Source organism: Colias eurytheme, chromosome 29 (genome assembly GCF_061535395.1).
Source record: "Colias eurytheme isolate Ceu_HAF_F1 chromosome 29, ilColEury1 Martin Lab GWU primary, whole genome shotgun sequence".
In the NCBI taxonomy this organism is placed as follows: Eukaryota; Metazoa; Arthropoda; class Insecta; order Lepidoptera; family Pieridae; genus Colias; species Colias eurytheme.
The window spans coordinates 6,290,373-6,314,614 of NC_143008.1; the positions used below are offsets into that span (position 1 = coordinate 6,290,373).

The 24,242-nt window shown below is 36.4% G+C and overlaps 2 protein-coding genes across 2 annotated transcripts; both read left to right on the forward strand.

Annotated features, from left to right (window-relative positions):
* Positions 1-378: 378 nt before the first annotated feature.
* On the forward strand, positions 379-23,930 carry MED28 (mediator complex subunit 28). Its single transcript, XM_090117909.1, has 5 exons — positions 379-583; positions 19,801-19,925; positions 20,309-20,453; positions 21,677-21,781; positions 23,791-23,930. The coding sequence occupies exons 1-5, from the start codon at positions 524-526 to the stop codon at positions 23,914-23,916; spliced, it is 561 nt and encodes a 186-aa protein (XP_089974035.1). The 5' UTR covers positions 379-523; the 3' UTR covers positions 23,917-23,930.
* Positions 712-3,877, forward strand: LOC149896319 (uncharacterized). The gene has a single exon (XM_090117908.1). It carries the CDS (start codon positions 1,087-1,089, stop codon positions 3,610-3,612), a length of 2,526 nt encoding a protein of 841 aa, XP_089974034.1. The 5' UTR covers positions 712-1,086; the 3' UTR covers positions 3,613-3,877.
* Positions 23,931-24,242: the final 312 nt, after the last annotated feature.

Sequence of the window (24,242 nt, forward strand, 5' to 3'; positions counted from 1 at the left end):
CATATAAGCTATCATCAGGTAAATTTTTGTTTGAGAGGAAATAACGGAAAATAAATTTTTCTTTAAATTTAACTTTCATGTTCGAGACACCAGCTGACGTATAATACACCATGTTGTAACCAGCTGACTATTTTTTTTCGTTGAGATATTGGGTTAGCTACAATTTGACAAATTTTTAGCTGAGAGGAAATGAATGAATGAATGTATTTTTTTCCTATGTGCGTGGGAGGCTCACCCCCCCAACCGAGCGCCAGCTGACGTTCACGAGGCTTTATAATACTATACTCTCATGCGTCTGACGAATTATCTCTTGAGAGGAAATAGTTAACCAAATTTGCACCTGGCTCCCTAACCATAATGATAATATAGTGATGTAATGCTTGTGACCCGTGAATCGTTCGCGTGTGGAAACTATATATTTATATATTAGCTGTCAAATCAGAGTTCAGACGTCACTTTAGAAGTCGAAGGTTTGCGATGAGTGTAAACAACAGCGGCAATTAATCGAAATTGCTGAACCAAAATGGCGGCACCATCGAATGGAAGTGGGAATCTAGTAGAGGAATTCGAAGAGTCTTTTCAGGTATGTTTTAAAATTAATAATAATTTAATTACAAACCGGCGTAAATAAACGAAACATTAATTCCTAACCTTTTTCGTTATTGTGTGTATCTGTCAAACTAGTACGCAAGTACCAACATAAGAAATCTAACCATACCGTGGCGTGCGACGAGTGAAGTCGAAGCTTCGTATGGAAAATCTATTCATCCCTATACAAAATTCTATACACATTTTTGTCTACGTGACCCGGTTTCACATATGTATCTTCATCTGGTAATAGTGATTTTTGTTGCAAGCGCATCTCATTCAAGTCGGCCATCTTACTGATAATGTTTTTACGATATTACGAAAGTATAATCGCCTGTTATTAAAATAAATGGAAATTATGAAGCAGTAAATGGAGAATACTGTGAACGAGAAACAGTCTCGTAAATATGGCAGCGAGTAAAATGGTGTAAAGTGCGACAAAACAGTGACGAAATATTGTTTAATTTTTGGCTAGTGTGATCGTGAATAATTAGTAAAATGTCTAATGGAGATGAAGTGTGTACATCGGGAAGTGGAGTACAAATACAAGTGTTTCGTCCTACATGGGATGAATTTAAGGATTTTAACAAATACATACAGTATATGGAGTCGAAAGGGGCACACAAGGCTGGACTAGCAAAAGTTATTCCACCACCCGAATGGGTTCCCCGAAAGGGAGGCTATGATTTGGATCAGTTAAACATCACAATACCATCGCCTATATGTCAAGTGGTGACCGGCAAACAGGGTCTATTTCAACAAATAAACATACAGAAAAAATCGATGACAGTGAAACAGTTTGCTGTGCTTGCGAACTCAGCGAAGTACTGTACACCACGGCACACGAGTTTTGAAGATCTCGAGAGAAAATATTGGAAGAATGTTACGTATGTAGCGCCGATATATGGGGCTGATGTTAACGGCAGTATCACAGACCCTGATGTTAAAGAATGGAATATCAACCACTTGGGTACAATCCTGGATTTTGTAAACTCAGATTATGGCATAGAGATAGACGGTGTAAATACAGCATACCTCTACTTTGGTATGTGGAAAACAACATTTGCGTGGCACACTGAAGATATGGATCTGTACTCAATAAACTACTTACATTTTGGAGAACCAAAAACCTGGTACGCTATCCCACCAGAGCATGGTAAAAGATTTGAAAGGATTGCAGCTGGATTTTTTCCTACTTCGGCCAAAACATGCCAAGCATTTCTCAGACACAAGATGACATTAATATCACCACAAATATTGAAGCAATACTCGGTACCATGTAATAAAATCACTCAACAGTCAGGGGAAATAATGATTACCTTCCCATATGGTTACCATGCTGGTTTCAATCATGGTTTTAACTGTGCCGAATCAACTAATTTTGCCGCACCAAGATGGGTCGAATACGGAAAGCGCGCTACTCAATGCACCTGCAGTAATGATATGGTAAAAATCTCAATGGACACATTTGTAAAACGATTCCAACCAGATCGTTATGAGTTGTGGCTCAAAGGGCAGGATATTGGCTGCCATCCTGAGCAGCCAGAGAAAATGGTACCAGCTCCCCACCCATCCGGCCAAGATATACTATGCAATAAAAATAACACAGAGCTTCCGGAATCGTTTATAGCAGCAGAGGAAGAAGGTTTCAAGAAGAAAAAACGACATCCATTGCATTTAAAACGAGCTATGGCAAGCAAAAGTATTTCCGAAGGGGCAATCGCTGTATCAATATTGGGACATGACGTTATGGACGATGATGAGATGACAATGGCTGAAGGGGATCTAGACATGATGACATCAATGAAGCGACCCATTATGCCAATGGAACCAGATGATCCTCAGATGGATGCACTCGAAGATATCTGGTTGAAAGGCGATGAAATGGATCCCTCAGAAGCCCAGTTACCTGACGTTGGCTATATCGACTCAGACAAAGATTCAGACTACGGAGCGCCAAAAACAAAGAAAACAACAAAAGTGCGAAGAAAAAGGAAAGACAGTATTAAAAAGGAGAAAGTAAAAGATGAACCAAATGATGACGATGAAAAAACAAAAAGCAAACCAAAAACACCAGTCAGGAAGGTTAAGACGAAAAAGCTGACCAACGAACAGTTAGAATCAATGGCAGCTGTTGTTTCCTCATTTGACTCGCCACCACACGACACAACCACTGAATCAGTAAATACGGATAAGACAGACAAATCCCTACCAGACCCGTTAATTAACATCTCTATAGAAGTCACAGAAGTTTTAGAAGGAGTCACGACAACCACAGATATAAAAAAGGAACCAAAGAAGCGGAAACCGGCAGTTAAAAAGGAAGGAGATCAAAAAGAGAAACCTAAAAAGGAGAGACTCAAAAAGGAGCCGGTTAAACGACAGCCGAAACCGAAGAAGGAGAAAGCTGAAGGCGAAATCAAAGTACGGAAACCGAGGAAACCGCAAGCACCTAAACTTAACCCAGCGTTCGAGTATCACTCGCCCTTAACACCAGTAATGGCTAGACAGCACAAGGTATACAACCAACCTTTACCAACATCTTCTACAGTTTCAAGCACGACAAAACCCCCACCGAAAGCGTATTCAGGATTACTGCTAGACCCAAACCTGAGGGTACCATCAGTTCTGCCACCTATCAACAAAAATCCGAGTGCGTTTGAAAGCGAATTCCACAAATTCATGACGAAGAAAGAAGCCCACACACATGGCGCGATATTCCCAGCGCGGAAATCGAAACAGCAGAAGAAAGTGGAACCGCGACCTCCTCCGCAGTCCGCGACTCCTGAAAAGGAGTGGCCGAAACCCATCGGACAGTACAATGATAACATATTCCTAGACGCGCCGATAGATTATAGGACCTACCAAGACCCACAAAGACTGCAGCAGACCTACCAACCAGGGAGGCCATGGAGGCACCAGTACTACGCCCCGCCCAACCAAGCAGAAGGTTTCGAACATATGAACTCCCACCCCTATTACAGAAGTCCATACCAGTCACCGTGGTATACTTATCAGAAATAGATTACCCCTAGATGTAAGTTGTGAAGTCAGTTATGTAAATTTTAATATTAATTCTATATAAGATGGTATGTTTCTCTAAATATGCATAAGATTAATGTATGAAAAGTTAAATAAATGCAGTGATTTTAATGTATTATTTTATTTTCACCTTTTATAGCACATTTAGTGGAGCATACAGTATTTTTTTATTTACAAAAACTTAATTTTTAAATTAATATTTCAATACATAACTAGAATTACAAAGAAAATTTTCAATGTTGTTATTCTTCCAACTTTTTTTTTTTTTTTTTTTTTTATTATTGACATCTGCGATCAGTCAACGGACTATGAGCAGATATTTTGACAGAATGATTTGGCGATTTGAGAACCAGAACCAGTGCCCTAATTCCCCTTTCTAACGTAGCTCAACATCAACATTAGCTCTTTTCAGACGTTTCCTGGGCTTTAGTTTCAGCAGTTGCTGGGAGAGCGGATTAGGATGCATAACAAGTCTTTGCTTATGCTTCTTGAGGTATTTTGTAGCTTCCTCCTTAATTGTAGGCATTTCTAAGTACTCATGAATTTCAGAGTTGCGAGTGAACCATGGAGCTGCTGTGAGCACTCTTAGGATTTTGTTTTGCACCCTTTGCATGCACATTAGGTTGGATTCGCTAGCGGAGGCCCAGAGTTGAATACCATATGTCCAAATAGGTTTTATTACTGCGCAGTACACTCTAAGTTTATTGCTTAGAGAAAGTGTGGATTGTCTACCCAAGAGCCAAAGTAAGTTTTTGAAGCGGAAGTTAACTTCTGTCTTCTTCTTCTTTATATGATCTTTCCAGGTGAGCCTACGATCCAAATAGAAGCCGAGGTACTTCACGCAATTAGACTGTGGTAGAGTTTCTTGGCCCAAATGGACAGGCGGGCAGAGACCATGTCTAAGTGCAAATGTGATGTGATGTGATTTAGGCGCACTTGCTCTTATGCGCCACTTATCTAGCCAATCTTGGGTTTTATTTAGCTGATTTTGAAGAATATAGCTAGCTTTCTCTCGATCTGGATTGCATACTAGAAATGCGGCGTCATCAGCAAATGTTGCTATAGATACCCCTGGGTGTTGGGGAAGGTCGCTAGTGAAAATATTATATAAGACCGGGCCTAGTACAGATCCTTGAGGGACACCAGCTAAGCAAGCGAAGAGAGATGATCTGGCATCATGAACCTTTACCTGGAACATCCTTTCGCTGAGGTAAGATTCAATAAGTAAGTAATAGGAGTGAGGTAAAAACAGTTTGATCTTGCAAAGTAGACCCCTGTGCCACACTCGATCAAAAGCTTGCTGGACATCGAGGAAGGCGGCCGAGCAGTATTCCTTATTTTCAAGACATTCCCTAATAATTTGGTAAACGCGATGAACCTGTTCTACCGTGGAGTGCTGGTCTCGGAATCCATATTGATGATCTGGAATCAACTGAACTTGCTGTAGTTCTGTTTTCAATCTATGCAGGACTACTCTTTCCCATAGCTTGGATAAGATCGGAGTAAGGCTGATAGGACGATAAGATTGTGTTTCATTAGCTGGTTTGCCAGGTTTGGGAACCATTACAATTTGCGATATTTTCCAAAGAGCAGGAACGTACGATATTTTAAGAGAGCTATTTATGAGAATAGTGAGGAAGACGATAGCTTTTCGTGGGAGTTCTTTTAGGATCTTAGCGTTAATCAAATCGAAGCCTGGAGCTTTTTTGGAGTCCATTATAGAGATAAGTCTGGATAGCTCACGTGGCGTTGTTAGGCGCAGGGGTGGACAAAGTTGAACATCTTGCTTAAGGATGGTGTCTATTTCGGAATCCTCGGGTGTATTAGGTTCATTTGGTTTAAAGATGTTAGCTAGGTGGCTTGCGAAGACATCAGCTTTCTCTTGATCAGTGCGCGCCCATGAGTCGTTTGATCTAATGGGTGGAGAACAATTCTGTGGTTGTGGAATATTTTTAGTTGCTTTCCAGAGCGAGTGGACTCCATAAGCTTCAGGAGACATCCTTTCGAGATTGCTTTTTAGAGAATTATCTCTGGCTTCTTTTAGGAGATTTTTAAGGTCCTTAATAGCATGATTTAAGCGACTTTTATCTGTTCTATTTCTGGATGTCTGCCAGACTCTCCGAAGTCGTCTCTTCTCAGCAATTTTTTCACGAATTTCAATAGGAGTAGGAGTATTATATGCTTTGCGTTTTAGTTCAGGAGTACTTATCCATGCAGCCACTTGAATGAGGTTTGTAATATAAAGACAAGCATTATCTACTTCATCTGCCGACTTGATTTGAAGTTTTAGTGTGATATTTTCTTCAAGGTATTGTCTGAAGTTCACCCAATTTGTTTTATGATTGAAAAGCGTGTCGTTATTTGGAATGCGATTTATAATACCTATACTAAGTCTTAATATAATTGGGGTGTGGTCTGAAGATCCGTCAAGACTGGATTCGATTTGAGTGTATTTTGGACAGATATTTTTTATGATGAAGAAGTCGAGAAGATCCGGAATTTTGTTATTGTCCGTAGGCCAGTACGTGGGTTCTCCTGTTGACAATGTTGTTAGATGATTAATGTCCACAGATTTTTTAAGTTCGCGTCCCCTGGTTAACGTAAGCCGAGAGCCCCAATGTGTGTGTTTCGCGTTCCAGTCTCCTCCTGATATAAACCTTTTACCAAGAGTGCGAAAATACGAGGTGAACATATCATCACTAATCCTATGTTTAGGCGGACAGTAGACAGCAGAGATATTAATAGCACCGAGACGGTCTTCAACTCTTACAGTTGTAGCCTGCAGGTGTTTTGCAGGAAAAGGTTCCAATAGACAATGTTTTACACTATTTTTTACGACAACTGCAGAACCACCATGTGCAACGCCATCGGGGTGAGAAGTAAAATAAACACAAAAACCAGGTATGCATATTTGACTTCTTTCTGTTGTATGTGACTCAGAGATAAGACAGACGTCAATCCTATTTTCTTTAAGAAATATTTCTAGTTCATTTGTGTTGGGAGTAATGCCGTTGATGTTCCAGGCAGCTATAGTAAGAGAAGTCATTTTGTAATTTTTGAAATGAGGGTAGAGATAAGACTCACCAGGGAGCCTATTTGTTGAATGAGAATATCTAGCTTTTCACTTTGTTTTATTAGGATATGTTCTAACTTGTTGTTTTGTTCCTGGGTGTCCTGCCTTAGCTCTTGATTCCTATTATATCTTTCTCCAGAAACAACTGAGGCATAAGTTCTCTGATGCATTTCGTTTGGGGTTGGCACATAATTGGGGCTAGCAGTGGGCGGAGCTGTAATATTGTTATGGTTGGTCCTTGTAGTCCGAGGTTTATTACGGCGTGCTAAAATCTCTTTATATACTTCACATCCTTTGTAGTTGGCCGGGTGATTACAAGAACATAAAGCGCACTTAGCCGGTGTTGATCTATCTTTCTTCATACATTCTGAGGTTTTGTGTCCTTCACCACATTTGACGCATCTGTACGGACGCATACAATTGTTTTTGGAGTGTCCATATTGTTGGCATCTCTGGCATTGCACAATGGAATTAGATTTACGTGGATCTTCTATCTTAACTTTTTGGTTGTAGATATATTGAATATTCTTGATTTCGCGATTATTTATACTTTGTTCAACACACACAAAGAAAGTAGACGTTGGTAATTTCTCTGGGCCATAGCGAGCATTAATAATTTCACCTACAATTTTGTTGTTGGAACCTTCAACTGCTTCTCGAATAGCTTCGTGCGGTGTGCTGTGGTGAAGATTTTTGATGATAAAACGGTAACATTTGGAATCTTTAGGTGTGAATGTATGGCCGATTAAACCATTTTCTCGTATAACCGAAATAACTTTCTTGTAGCTTTCTATAGTATTCATCATTACTCTAATGATGTTTTTGTTTACTATTCTGTAGTTAAACTCAGATCGACTTACAGTTGTACTTATAAGTTTTGTGAGCTCATTAAGATCTTCAATGCCATAGAGAATTATGGGGGGAGGCTTGCTCACTGGTATTGGCGCATTATTCTCATCTTCAGTGAGATCGATGGGTAGGTTAGCAAACCTATTTCCAACTTGAGTTGAAGGTCCGGGTGGTGATAGCTCAGAAACTTTTCGTTTTTTGCTCCAAGGGACGCGTTGCCAAGCCGGTGGCTGCTTTTCAGAGGTAAGCGATTCAGAATCTGGACCAGGCATTTCTGCGGTGTTTGAATGTAGCTCTGAACTTAGTAAGGTAGACGATGTTCCTGCGCATTCTTTTGATACCGAATCCGTAAGTGAAATAGATCTCTGTCTATTAAAAAGAGATGGGTGAAATACTTGTTGAGCTAGGGTTTTCTTATTATTGGTAATATTACCACGCACTGGTTTCTTAGGTGATATTGTACTTTGAGTTGAATTCTTATCTTGTTGGCCAGGAGCTTGATTTTTAGCTCCAGTAAAATTACTACTATTTTTTCCATTCATGGCAAATTTAAATTTATTATATGGCAACACTAATGATTAATTTTCCAAACGTCAAATGACATTATGACATTATGGATAAAATAATTATCAAAAAATATGAGGGTAGTGGAAAAAACTTTGAAAAAACAGAATGTCACGATTTTGATTTTAATCACAGTTTTTCTGGATAAACACTGAACACTATGCACTACTAATAATGTCACAGGATTATCACTGGTAAGAGTCACTTTTAATAATGTTCACACATAAAATATCAAAGTTTAAACACATATAATTAAATAAATCTCCAACAGCACAATTGCGCGTGTTGACAGTTGACAGATGGATTCTTCCAACTTAAACAAATTTAACTCTGGCTTAAATGAGGTTTACATGAAGGAAAAAATATTAAAATTTTGTATCTTATATCCATTTTTGTCTTCTAACATTTACACAATATTACTTGTTCTTAGCATTAATAATTTATGATAGTGGCATAACTTAATTTACATTTTTAAATAATAAAGTATAGGTAGTTCACAAAAAACTTGCCATGCGGAATATGTGGGTTCCATTGCTAAAAATTACCTGTCTTACCACAAAAAAACTTTTGACAGGGTTTATCTTTAAGCGCGGGTTCTCTTTAATCTGGTTTTGTCGTATTTCACATAGACAACTATTTAAGTGTCAGATCACTGGTTTAAAGTTAGACTGTTTTTAAATTATTTTGTGATAATACCATACAAGTTTTAGGACTAGTGTTGTATTCATCAAAATTCTAATTTTGTGGTTTCAATAATAATGTAAATTGATAGCTACTATAGTTCCTTGCAATATTATATTATGTACCTACCAATTTACTCTCCTTTGCTATGATTTTTTTGGATAAAACTAAAATATAACACAACTTACTGAGTTTCAAATCATATACTAAAATCTTCCTCGACAATTTCCATTAAAAAAAACCGCATCAAAATCTGTTGCGTAGTTTTAAAGATACGACGGACAGACAGCGACAGCAACTTTGTTTTATACTATGTAGTGATATATTCTTATAAATTTCCAATTATGCTTGAAATTTAATTATATTTTATAAATTTAATAAATTTATGTAGCAGTAAGAAACACTGTATGGAAAAGTATGTAGTTAAAAATAATTAAATACGATTATAAAAATTGTAATATTTACAGTTTTTATGTGTTATTATATTATAATGTTACGATTTAAATTATTTATTGAAATCTCAAATAGAACTATATACATAGTATGTAAAAATGCATTATAAATCTGTAATGTTGTGTACTTAAAAATTATAATATAGGTAGATCAATTTGTTTTTCATCAAAGAAAGAAAGAAAACCACAAAGATTAATTATTTAGGGGAGTATTTAGTAACATCACATAATTAGGTATTGATTTCACATTATTTGTGTGCGTAGATATTTCAGATTGCGTTTTGCGAGAATAGAGACGGATAGAGTACTGTGATCTTCTGTCTTTTTCTAACTTGAGAATGCTGCGCTATGCTTGAAATTTAGGCTTTTTAAATGTTTTGGAATAATGCCTTATCCCATATAGCAATATCAATTTAAATAATGTAATTTGTTAGAGTAATTTAGTTACTTTAGAAAACTTCCAACGTTTCTTTTAGGTAGATTTTCGAGGATTATAAAACTGACTATGAAAAAGCATGCACGAGTTGTACCTATTATTTATCTAAAGGGGTTTGGGTAAAGTTGGCGTCCGTCGTGAAAAACTTTCGCGGCCACTAATGAAACTTTGATATTATAAAGAACAATATATTGCAAGCAGAAGGTATTAGACACAAATCTCGTTTTGTATTATTCATTTACCTAAAATTTAGATGATTTATTATAAGACTAGCGGTCCGCCCCGGCTTCGCCCGTGGTACATATTTCGCAATAAAAGGTAGCCTATGTCCTTTCTCGGGTATCAAAATATCTCCATTCCAAATTTCATGCAAATTGGTTCAGTAGTTTAGGCGTGATTGAGTAACAGACAGACAGACAGAGTTACTTTCGCATTTATAATATTAGTATGGATTTTACCATTTTACCGAGTTTTCCTCCTGCTCTTTTAAAATATGTATTCAAGTTCCATAACTGGCCGAGAAATGTCATTACGACGTCACTAGCCCATACAAAAATTACGCAAACCCCTTTGGTAAAAGCTAGCGCGCACGAGCAACTTTGTCTCCGCAACTATTTTGTCTCTCCACCCATGGGCTAGTATGAAAGTGCGCGCACGTAGCGACGCAACTCCCCATACAATTGATGGGAGAGACAAAAAAATAGTTGCGGAGACAAAGTTGCTCGTGCGCGCTAGCTCTAAGTGTGCATTTTCCTTGCGTGAATTCAGTATAATATCTATCATAGTCATAGATAAAATAGATTTTCTTTTAGATTTTTCGCATCTTGCCTTGTTTAGAGTATAGACTAAAGATTAGTAAAGAAAAATACTGTTACCTTTTATTTTATAAATTCATCTTAGCCATTTTATCGACTGATTTTTTAGGTTTAATTTGAAAATATTTTTTAAGTTTTAAAATTATTTGTATGTTTGTCTGTGTGTATGTTGGGTTTGCATAATATTTATCCAATGTGCCTTTGCCTTATATTGGAGATTTTAGTTGTAAAGCCCTGCACACGTACCTGCCGCAGGAGCAATATTGGAATAATCTCGGTTGCACGGCGGTTGGAGCAATTTCAGCTGTTTTCTAAATTGCCCATGCTTGCTTATACACACCACAAATAAGGCCGGCTTCTCACGTACCTGCCGCAGAAGCAATATTAGAATAATCTCTGTTGGTCGGCGGTCGGAGCAATTTCAGTTGTTCTCTAAATTGCCCCTGCTTGCTTATACACATCACAAATAAGGCCGGCTACTCACGTATCTGCCGCAGGGTCAATATTGGAACAATCTCTGTTGGTCGGCGCGGCGGTCGGAGCAATTTCAGTTGTTCTCTAGATTGCCTCTGTCTATACACATCACAATTAAGGAGCCAATTAAGGGTCCAATTCGAATATTGCCCCTGCTGCAGGTAGGTACGTGAGCAGCCGGTTTAAAGTTTGAATAAGCACATAGGGCGTGTTTTAACCCTCAACTACCTGACCGGAGTCTCTCAGACTCCAGCAGTCTTATTTTTGTCTATATCTTTACAAGCCAATGTATTTGAACGGTGTGCGTCCGTGTACCTTCACCCCTCTGCCTGCAGTACCGCGCCTGAACTCGTCGACATCATACGAGCGCGCGTTGTGTTTTGGTGAGTAAAAAACTATGTCGTGGAGTCTGAGAGACTCCAGGTAGGTAGTTACGTGACTTTTTCATGAAACTTTTTTTTTCTGTTTTAGTTCAAAATGACCTCGAATGATAAAAATATTGATCGTTGGTTGAAGGAGGACCTTTCCTCGAACGAAGAGGAATGTTTTGATGAACTGTGCAGTGAACACGAGGAAGATATTGAAGAAAATTGTGTTTTTCCCTGTGATTCTGCATCGAATACAGAGATGCAGATGCAGGATGTAGTTATGAAGCACCTGAAAAGTTGGCTATACGCAAGTACTGCTTCACATGTGACCCGAAACTTAAAACGCAGTACTTGTGTTTCATATAATATAAGAAGCCTACATGCCTGCAGTGCTCCTACACGGCGTGCTCAATATGCCGGGAAAAATTGTAAAGTTTGAGCCTTGCAATTTTATAAAAAACAATCTTTTTTGCCAAAAATTTGTGTCACATTATGTTGATTAGTTACTAAACTTTAAACAATTTATGAAGAGAGTTCCTCATTTTTGTTAGTTTTTTTAAAGATCTCATTTAATAAAAGTGTAAAACTTTTGAAAAAATTTTGCTTACTTTAAAAAAAAGTGTAGTTTTTAAGTATAAGCCATAAGGTTATATGTATTTTTTTTACTTTTAAGAAATAAAGAAGTGTTCAAGCTATAACATGTTTCTTTTAATTTATTTTCAATTATAATAGTTTTTGTTTATTAAGAGTTCAAAGTATGGGAGTCTGAGAGACTCCAAGTAGGTAGTTACGTATAAGAAATTAGGGTCAGGTAGTAGAGGGTTAAATATGCATGGGGTGGGGGTTTTGATAAAATGCGGCTATAATAAGTAGGAAATAAAAGGGAATTTTAACCCCCCGTAGCTCGTGAAAAATCTATATCAACTTATTTTGCTTTTAATTTTAATTATGGCAATGCGATCTTGAGTCGATGAATATACCTATGAAGTTCATTAGATACCTAATTTTTCTCTAAAAAAAAAATTGTCGCATGTTTGTAAATGTTAATAATATGTAGGTATGTATTTAATATAATAGTAATATTCTTTTTCTATTGCAATAAAAAACTAGGTTATTCAAAAAATGTTTATTATAAATGTTTTTCGATGAAAAAAAAATCTATGTATAAAATTATTGTCGTCCAATTAAATAGTATTATCAATTATGAATAAGAGAAATTTAATTTATTTAATAGCGATGAAGCTTTACCAATAAATTTTTAAGTTAGTATGATAATGTTTGAAAATAAATTATAAGTCAAAGTAAATTTTCTTTTATTTAAATACTCCCATATCATAGTCCATGTGTCATAGCGACTCTTGGACTATAAGCTAGGCTATGTGTAGCATACCTCCAATATAAGATGGCGACTCTTGGACTATAAATCGTTCTTTGTAGACTAGGTTTAGCTGTTATAAACTAGATAGGGCTTAAACCACAGACATGTATCAAGATAGACTAAGCGAGTGTATGTACTTCCCGTGTCCAAACTAAGATTATGAAACTTACTTGACGCTGGCCTACACTCAGTCCGCGCTTGCAGTTCGCCAAGGAAAGACGTGAAGCTGAATAAAGTAAAATGCCGAATTACACTGTAGCGACGACAAGCCAATTTACGAGTGACCGAAATATTTCAAGTGTAGTACCTACTAAGAAAGTTCCCACCATAGGTTCACACGGTAACTCGTATATAAACAGTTCGTGCGCTATGCACAGACAGTTAAGGGCTTGTCGGGACGCGGGTTGGTCGCATTAGGTCGAATATTAATTACATACGAATATATATATGTAGTTAACGAAATATAACCTTTGCGTAGTTATCACATCTTTTATTACACCCGCACATAACAAGCCCCTACATTGGTGACTCCCGACGAAAAGTGAATATTATATTAGTGAATTGCATAGATATCGTTTGTTTACAATTAAAAATGAATCCGGCAGTTCCGGTTAGAGCAGTTTCGTCGGTACCGTTAAACCTCGAGCAGTTAGCACAACTAAAGCAGCGGATAAACCAGCTGGAATGTGCAGGCTCGAGAGGCAAATCGTTTAGCGGTCGAAGGTACGGAAATCGCACGCATCGCTCCGCATCCCGAAGTCGCGATCGTGCAGGGATATCAAAACAGAAAAATCCCAATTGGCTACGTTTTTTCCATTACCGCTTTAAGCATATCGCCAGATTGTACTATCGTCAACCTTGTGCGTGGCAGAAGCAGAGGAGAGCCGTCTTTTAATAATTTTACCAGTGTCGAAAAATAACCGATCCGCGAGTGAGTGTACTGTGTAGTGATTATAAGCCATACGCGGCAAACGGTAGTGTAATTAAGACATTTGGTAGTAAGTTAATGACTTTATATATTAGTTTACGGCGACCGTATAAATGATCATTATTTTTTATCGCCGAGGTAACTCAACTTATGTTTTTGTTTATAAAGTGCAGATTTTTTTAGCACCCTAGGGCCGATGCATCGCTCGCACTTATGACGGACGCATCGGATACTCATGTAGGTTATTTTTCTAAGAATCTATCTAAGATTGAACGCAAGTATAGTACGTATATAGGGAGTTATTAGCAATTTACTTGGCTATTCGTCATTTTCGGAATATAGTCGAAGGACGACAGTTAGCGGTGTATACGGATCACAAACCGTTAATTTATGCATTTTCTAAAGTAAATAGCGAGAAAGAGTTACCCAGACGTACACGACACTTGATATTCATTAGTGAATTCACAACGGATTTGAAACACGTTAGTGGGCAAGATAATGTCGTTGCGGATTCGTTATCACGAGTCGCAACAATAAGTTGTCCCACTGTAATAGATTACGCGGAACTTTCTAAAGATCAACAACAAGATTCTTATACGTTATAATTATCTAATTCGAAAGACGCTAATAATAGGTCAAAGAAAATTATGTTACCTGAAAGCGGTACATTTATTAATTGTAATTTAGATAATGATAAAATTAGACCCTACTTGACTGATAAATTTCGACGTTTTGCATTTGATAGTGTACATAATTTATGTCATCCCGGAATAAGGACTACACGCAAATTGATTCAAAATCGTTTTTATTAGCCAAATATGATTCGTCACGTTGGCCAATGGGTTAAAAGTTAAAACATGCATTGAATGTCAACGATCGAAGGTTAATCGACATACAATGTCAGGTTTAGGATCGTTTCTGCAGTGCGATAGGTTTGAACATATTCATGTTGATTTAATTGGACCTTTACCCACTTCACCCGAAGGTTTTAGGACGTATTGCCTAACCATAGTGATAGGGGGACGCGATGGCCAGAATGTTTTCCTACGAGATATATAACTGCTGAAACGATTTCGCGTGTAATATATGAAGGATGGATCTCTCGTTTTGGTTGTCCGAAAAAGCTAACAAGCTATCAAGGACGCCAATTCGAAAGTCAATTATTTGCTACACTAATGAAGTTATTAGGTATTAATAAGTGCGTACGACACCTTACCACCCACAGAGTAAACGGGGCGGTAGAGCGTTGGCATAGGTCGCTTAAAGCGGCATTAACGGCTCGTTTATGCAATATATCATCATCTTGGGTTACGGAATTACCAACTGTGTTGCTAGGACTTAGAACAGCAGTAAGAAGTGATACCGGCATAAGCGCAGCAGAAATAACGTACGGAACAACTTTACGATTACCAGGTGATTATTACGATAAAAAATCGAGTTTAGAAATAGATAGCAGTCTTGAGTATGTAAGTAAATTACGAGACTCTATTAGAAAATATCAGTCAATAGCTATTAGGCAGAATGAAAGACGGAACATATTTATTCACCCCGATTTGCAAAAGTGCGATTATGTTTTTGTAAGAAACGACGCAGTACGTAAGCCTTTACAACCAACATACGACGGTCCTTATCGTGTGTTGAGTCGAGAGGAAAAGGTATTTTATATTCAAATGACTGGCAGGAAAGTTAGAATATCTGTAGACCGTCTAAAACCTGCATATTATTTGAATGATGATAGTGATACGACATCTGGGGCAGATACTGAGGTTCCGTTACAAATTCCAAGTAGCGAATTGCCTAATACACATACCACGCGTAGTGGAAGAGCTATACGATTACCAGTACGATTTAGGTAATATTATATAGTATTGCATTTGTAATTGTTTCAACTATTTTATATTTATTAGAATTACGATGATTATATACTTAGTAATCAACACATCGTATTTAATAAATAATAGAACTTAAGTAATTTTGAAACGAGTTCATTGTTTAACGTTTTAAGTATGGTATTTCAAATTTATGTTTGTGTTGAGTTTTTATTGAAATGTTTACTACTTAGAAATTTAAGTACTTTTGATTTATGGCTTTTGAGTGTATAGTAATAGCCTTTGTAATATTAAACGATACAAGTGTAAAGAACGTATTGGGATTTGAAATGTTAATGTTACTAAGTGTTAATTGACGTGTAACAATTATCGCACGCCACTTAGAAGACCCAACCGAGTTTTTGTAATAACATAAATAGTTTAACGAAATTAGGTGTTAACTGTTAACCACTTGTATACGTTATGATTGATTTATATTGTGTGAACATTTTTTATACTTTATATTATAAACATTTTGTAACCTTATATAGCGACATTTTATATACATTTGTTTATTGTTTAATTTTATTGTAAGATTTTTTTACTTGTATACCTTTTTTATTTTTAAGGGGGGAATGATGTAGCGACGACAAGCCAATTTACGAGTTACCGAAATATTTCAAGTGTAGTACCTACTAAGAAAGTTCCCACCATAGGTTCACACGGTAACTCGTATATAAACAGTTCGTGCGCTATGCACAGACAGTTAAGGGCTTGTCGGGACGCGGGTTGGTCGCATTAGGTCGAATATTAATTACATACGAATATATATATGTAGTTAACGAAATATAACCTTTGCGTAGTTATCACATCTTTTATTACACCCGCACATAACTAGCCCCTACAACACCGTTATAAACTGTAGAAACTCCACAGCTGTGAGTGGCCGAGTTAGCAGAGATGTTTCCTTCCACCGGTAAGTAATTTTCTAATCAGAATATGCACTATTTATTTTAAAATCAAATAAAGAATATCTGTGGAAAACGATCGTGACAAACACGGATACCAAATCATACGAAATGATTCGGAATACATTGCGGCTTTTACTTGGCACGGTAAAGATCGAGTCGTATGATAACAAGCAATGAATAGCGTCTTCTCATTTTTCTGTTCTCATTTTTCTGTCCAATTTTGTGGTTAGTGATGTTCATTTGATGCAACAGTTCTCGATTCTAATCGATTTTATAATCGAACAGAAAAATGATAATTTGAAGGAGCAATTTTTCAGAAAAAAAGGCATAGATTTTTTTTGTCATTTAATACGACTTGACCTAGAACTTTTAAGTATTTTAATACAAAGGTACTAAAAATAAATATTATGACATGGACGCCATTAGTTAAAGTGTCATCTTGGGAGTTTTTTAAGAAAACTCCTTATTGCTTAGACTATGTTTGTTTTTTCAGTTTTCCAAGTAACCCGAACATAAAAGAAAAATGGATTGATGCAACGGGACATAAAGATTGATTGATTGACAGTTTCATTACTTTCTTTCGATGGCCTCTCTAGTACGTAGTACACGGTAACTCAATGGGCATATGTAAGAAAAAGCTAAAACACATTAGTTTACTTGTTAGAATATTAAAAGGTTTATAAATTTATTTTATCATTCCTCTGTCTATGGTAATTATCATTTTTCTGTCTTGAATCGATTTAGTAATCGATTACGATTCATTTATTTAATTACCTCTTAGACATAGATCTAGTTTGATCTGATTTCATTCGATTTACTTCGATGGGATAGGACGATACTAGAATCGCCGCGCGAGTGGCGTCCTAATCGATTTAGCGTAAAATGAAATTACCATCACTAAAAAGCGCTCGTGACGTGATAACGCGTCAAGGTCAGTACAAAAAATATGACACGCTTGGTTTTCATACAGATCGCGGTACTTGCGTAGTCTATCTATGTCTGTGGCTTAAACCTTTTACCTCGACTAATTAAACACTAGTTGCTTCTCCCGGCTTCGCTTTGAAGACATCATCTAAAAAATATAGCCTACCCACTAGCTTTCCGCCCGCGGCTCGCCCGCTTTGTCTCAATATTGTCTCAATAAACCTAATAAATTATGTACTTAAACCTTCCTCTTGATTCACTCTTATCTATTAAAAAAACCGCATCAAAATCCGTTGTGTAGTTTTAATACATAGAGATACAGGGGCAGAGAAAGCGATTTTTTTATACTATGTACTTATGTAGTGATGTTAGTAATACCTACTGGGTGAATATGTAGCTTTCTTTGGGCAAATGAATCTGTAAAGGTCCAGTACTTTTTGAGTTTATTCCTTTCAGACAAAAATACTCATCTTTCCTCTTTATAATAATAATCATGTCTAGATGAACAATACAAAAATTCATCAATAAAAGCAATAAATATTCATTCTATTGGTGTATTTTCTTTAGGTATGTACACGATGTGGATTTTAAAGGCGGTAATGGCAGGTACTTTAACCGTTACAGCTACAAGAAATGTTCCTAGGAGATCCATTAAGATATTCTGAACTGCATTCACAGATTTGAAAAAAAATTACAATCCACAAAAAAAAAAAACAGCGAATAATTTTTTGTCGCTGTCGATCCTATTTTATGTCGATTTTAGGTTTGAATCAAGGTTTGAACACTAGAAATGACAGAAATTGCCAAAAATGTTTCCCATACCTACGGTTCAGAAGACAGAAGGTCAGACGGATCACGTCTTAAAAATCCACCTGTATATCGGGTATCCGGTAATAACTGGATTACCTTAATATTGACGATTAGAATTTTAAAATTATTTATTGTCATTTTTTAACGCAAATTCTACCCAACTAATATCCGTATATTTTTTGTGTTTCTACTTAAAGCATCTGAGTAGAGTTGATTACAATTTAAATTTTGTGCCATTAATAATCAATTGTTTACGGAATAATAAATGAAAAGTGAAGTCTCATGTGACAGGTCCCCTAGTGGGGTAAGGGGCTGATACATCTGTTTCCTTCATTTTGACCGCTTCCATGGTACAGTGGTTGACGCGTAAGCGTAGCACCGAGGGGTCCTGGGTTCGATTGCCGGTGGAGACGAAGAAAAAAAAATGTCTCGGTCTGGTAGGACACATAAGGCTGATCACCTACTTGTCCCTTAAGAAAATCGATCAGTGACGAAACGGAATAATAAGGAAGGTTAAATAAAACTAAATAATTTGGAAAATCCAAAAGTGCACGCCTCATAATTTTTTTTTAATAAATATTTATTAATTATTATTTTTGTTTATTTAATAACAATTAAACCACATCGAATCAGACCATAGAAATCTAAATAACAAGACACTAGAAGTCGTAAGCGTGCGTGACCTTGTCGCCACTCAGGTGATTTGCACATCACCAGTGCATTCGTCACTGTTCAGTTGCTCTGGAGACGTATGAGTGTATACATGGTGTGTTTCAGCAATTCCCATTGCGGAAATTCTTCCACAAGTTGTAATTATACTTATAAAGGAATAATATTTCATCGGAAAATATTTTTTTTTTAGAAATAATGCCGGTTTTCCTTAAAATTATAGAATATTTACAAGTATTACGAGTGTCACCATAGTAATCGAAATAACAATGAATGACACAGTCGACCATTCTTATTATCACGTTTGTTCGTATTGGAGCAAAAAGTCTCATATACTTAGGGATGTTATTCTAAAATAAACCATAAATTCGTGCGTTAGGATACATATTCAAAAGCTTATATTTAATAGATAAGTTAGTTTTCACTAAAATCAAGCTGTCCAATAAAAGGCATAGTTTACTTGTGTGTACTGTTTAGCTATCGGTTTGAATGTGTTGATTTTGGCGACAGCGGTTTTCATACGAATTATGACATTATAGCACTTCTATGTGTCTTGTTATTTAGATTTCTATGAATCAGACCCTGAAAAATGAAAGGGTTCTATTCCTGAGCATACTCAAGCGTAAGAGAAAAAAAAAGACTCGATTAGTAAAGTATTTCGGTCGCTATCGTGTTAACAAGAAAAAGGATCCGCACATACAGACACACGGACGTCCAAGACAGAACTTTTTTAAACTGTTTTTTAACTAGTTTAAATAACAAAAATGACATCAAAAATATCATGAACGTTAAAAATAGTGTTTTTTCTTAATATGTGTGTGTATGTATTATCTTACAAGTGCAATGTATGATACATAAAGACATTTTAAGTTTGAAAAATCAGATGTTTTGCGCGAAGTGACAGTAGTACCCACCTCAACGCTTCGCTTATGAGGCGTGCAATAGTATATATTTTATTATGTATATCCAGGCGTGTCTCAACGTGCTGACGAAGCAAGAAGCGTCACCATGCGTGGAGAAGGAGGAAGTCAAGGTGGAAGTCGAGAGGTTCATCGACCTCGCCAGGCAGATGGAGGCGTTCTTTTTGCAGAAGAGGTAAAGCTTCTTATTTTAGAAATAATAACGTTTACAGAATTCTATCAAGTGTATACTTGCTGCTTGCCCTGGCTTCGCTCGTGTTAACACAATATTAAAAAAAATATTAAAATGTTTCAATACCAATTCAGTTTTTAAGATTTTATCAATCTTAATATATATTATAAATCTCGTGTCACAATGTTTGTCCTCAATGTACTCCTAAACCACTTAACCGATTATAATAAAATTCGCACACCATGTGCAGTTCGATCCAACTTGAGAGATAGGATAGTTTAAACATGTAGGTACCACGGGCGAATCCGGGGCGGACCACTAGTAATTTATTATTTTTATCGTTTTAGATGTCATATTAAATTATATGAATATAAAATTTCCTACAGATTTCTGCTATCAGCGATGAAACCAGAGTTACTCGTAAAAGAAGACAACAACGAATTGAAATGTGAACTACAACGCAAGGACGAGCTGCTGAGGCGGCATTACGATAAAATCAGTCAGTGGCTGAATCTATTGGCTGATTTACAAGTAAGTGTTATTTCTTACTAGCTGTTCCCCGCGGTTTCACCCGCGTGGCTCCATTCCTGTTGGTCTTAGCGTGATGATATATAGCCTATTTTGTCGTAAATTAGTTTGAGCTCGTTACATTAGCTTTGAAGTTTTGTATTCATTTCTCAGTGAAAAGCGAGTATTTGTGTTTTTTGATACTACCCACATTTAACTTTATTTTTATGTATTTTTCTGAACTTCAGTGACAAGCGTGTCGTTAGGGTGTATTTCCACCAATAATGTGCGAGGATGTGTAGCGAGGAATGTGTTTGTAAATCACCAATCACATCGCTTCATTTAGTTCTAAGTTTGAAGCGATACTATTGATTATTTACGACGACGCGGTTGGCGCAGTGGTAAAGTAACTGCCTACTGAGCCGACGGTCCCGGGTTCGATCCCCGGTCAGGGCAAATATTTGTGTGATGAACTCAATTATTTGTTCTTGGGTCTGGGTGTTATTATCTATATATGTATTTATTAAATATATATTTACGTTTTCTCTACATAAGAACCATCCTCGTACTTCAAGGAATATAATAGAAAAGAATTATCGAAATCGGTTCAGCCGTTCACACGTGATGCCGTGACTACGCGAAACGGGTGCGGACCCGCCGCCTTTTTATAGCTCCCGCCGGCCGCGAAGCGCGTCGAACGCGGCAACTGATACACAAAAATAATCCTTATGGCATGTAATTCACGCGCGATGACTTATAGCGTATTTCATGTATAACTTTGGTGTTTCTACACCGATTTACATGATTCTTTTACTATAACCTGCCCAGGAGTATGAAGAATAATTGTGCCAAATTTCGTTAAAATCCGTCGTGTAGTTTTTGTTTCTATAACGAATATACAGACAGACAGACAGACAGACAGACAGACAGACAAAAATTTTACTGATTGCATTTTTGGAATCAGTAGCGATCCCTTATCACCCCTTCATAGTTTTTTTTTAAATATATTTCATGTACAGAATTGGCCTCTCTACAGATTTATTATAAGTATAGATTATATTTATCGTCGCCTAGTACCCACAACACAAGCCTTAATTGAGCTTACTGTGGGACTAGGTCGATTTGTGTAATAATGTCCTATAATATTTATTTATTTATTTATTTACAAACATACTCGCACATTATTGGTGGAAAAGCACCCTTAGGTTCTTTTTAGTTTTTTATATAATTATGACGTAATAACCCAGGGCCACACGCTATACAACAAGTGCCAGCAACAAGCACAGCCGCAGCCGATGCAACAAGCCGCGTCGCCGATGCAACAACCGTGCAGCGTGCAACAGAGTGTTCAGGTACGGATATTTGAATTTGATATCAAATTTCAAATTCAAACTCATATTTTTGAAGTGAAACTTAAGGCGTGTTGAGAGTAAAATTTCAAGGTCGCGTCATGACAATATCAGGTTAGGGAGTTAGGCAACGATTTTAGTATCTTTGAATCTTGCCAAAGAAGTTTCACTTCTGACACGTGTTTTTCTTTAATTATTTGAGGGTAGTTTCATAAGAATTACAGAGTGCAACCTAAAACTAAAAAACAGTGCGTCTCTTTCTAATACTTAACGACCTCTGTGTTGGACAGAGACAAATATATCATACGCTTTTTTTATTCATATAATATTTTAAGAGTATTCATGAATGGTCTCTTTAAAACTACCGCCTTACAAATAGCAAATTTCGAATTTTTTAAATTTCATGTTCTTTAATTTTAATTTCTGTGCCAATTAGATAATATTTTAGTTTTATGGCATTTAAGGGGCCGTATCGATTTTAAGAGTGATTTTGACTTGTTTCTTTAATTCTTTAGGAGCTCGTTTAAAAAAACTAACTACTATGTTATATGAAGGTAATGGTATAATTTAAAATTCTCTAGAATATTCGATTATATAGATCTGCCGTAACAACGTTTGCGCTCCCGTATATAATCGAAAATTCTAGAGAACTTTAAATTATTCCATTTCTTTCATAAAACATATAATATGTATTTTTTTATTGCAAATTTTTAAGCGTTAACCTATCATTTAGTGTGTATTTTTTATTTTTTTTTTTAACTCTGTTGTAAGAACTAGAAATTCGACGCCATATACGCATAAAATTTCATCAAAGTAAGGCTATTTTAACTTAGATGTTCTTTGAATTTTTCAATAAAAGTACATAAATTGCCTCGAACATATTTTAGGATGTCTCAGTGTCTTTAAAACTTCTTCTATTAAATTCCGTGTAAAATACAAAGACACCAACGTCCCGCATGGAAAAAATTGAAACACGCCTTAGGTTATTGGCTATTAAACAAACTGGACAATGAATATCAATAAATTGTCTCGAACGTATTTTAGATATTGAATGAATCTTTAATTTAAGATATCATCACACATTGTTACTAATTTAGTTTTGTTAAACGAGCTTCTAAAGAATTACAGAAAAAAGTAAAAATCACTCTTAAATCGATAAGGACTCTTAAATGCTTTATAAATATAAATTTTATAAGAATATAAAAAAATTATGTTCCTATGACAATTTCAAAATTTTAATTCAATCTAGTTAAAACTTACAAGTAGGAGAATTTATTGGGGGGAAATAAAACACCAATTTGTTTTTTTTTATATTTTATTATTTTAATAGCAATGTTCCGCTACATGTGCAACAGATAGCAGAATCCAAAATAAGTGTTACAACAGCAACTACGTATAATATTTTGTTCATTCGTAAATTATCTCGTGTTTTTCTAACTAATGGTAACACCAATAGGTACAACAGGTAGATGGCAACTATTTAAAATTGACATTCAATAAACAAAAAATCATTAATTCTTAATTTATACAGGGTGTCCCACCATAGGTATACTAAGCTCAAAGGATGTTATAGTTTTGCATACGCTGAGTACGTAAAAAATACTCATAAAATTCCAGAAGCATTTTTTTTCAAGTAGATGATTTCTTAAAACTCTATGTGTATACTCCTAACAAGCAACCCGCCCAACTTTGCTATCAGCACGTGAGCTATCCTTTAAGATTATATTTTCATAGACAAAATGCTCACATTAGCGAAGCGGTATATGCCGGCTGCGCGAAATGTGTGTCTATGTCTATGTCTATAATGTTTCAAACTCAAACTCAAACATTTATTTATTCAATTAGACTACTTTTAGTAGCACTTTCGAATCGTCATTACATAAGTATTTTTAACATTTACCACCGATTCGGAAAGCAGTATCTATGGAGAAGAACCGGCAGGAAACTCCATAGTTGCTCTTTTAAAATCTTGTCAATATTACATAATCTGTAACTGACTTGTTTGGCGACAGGCGCAACAGATGGCAGCAGCAGCGGCCGCGCAACAAGCGGCGCTGCAGCAACAAGCGATGCAACAGCAACAGGTACCGCGACCGCCCTTACCGCCCGCTTACCCCAGTAATGTGCCACGGCGGTAGCACGTGAAACAAAAATTAATATATAATAAATTAATTATGCAAAAAAATATCCAAGTACCCGCAAAAAGCCTTCAGAAAATAGTATAAAATGTAGTATGAAAAACCCAACAAAAAGTTCGAGTACCTTTTTTTTTAAAAAAAAGTTCGAGTACCTACCCTCACATCAAAATATATAGGGTACTCTCCGCACATCAAAAAGGTACTCACAAAAAAATGCAACAGCAACAGGTACCGCGACCGCGATTATAAATATACTAGTAAACAGCAAAAAAAAAAACTTCAGAAAATAGTAAAAAGAATGAAGTTCCCGAAAAAAAGTTCGAGAT

Excerpts from the sequence above, each read along its gene's own strand:
- MED28 (XM_090117909.1), top strand. The coding sequence starts at position 524 with ATGGCGGCACCATCGAATGGAAGTGGGAATCTAGTAGAGGAATTCGAA. Across the intron at positions 19,926-20,308 it reads GCGTTCTTTTTGCAGAAGAG|ATTTCTGCTATCAGCGATGA; the intron begins GTAAAGCTTCTT and ends AATTTCCTACAG. Across the intron at positions 20,454-21,676 it reads ATCTATTGGCTGATTTACAA|GGCCACACGCTATACAACAA; the intron begins GTAAGTGTTATT and ends GTAATAACCCAG.
- LOC149896319 (XM_090117908.1), top strand. The coding sequence starts at position 1,087 with ATGTCTAATGGAGATGAAGTGTGTACATCGGGAAGTGGAGTACAAATA.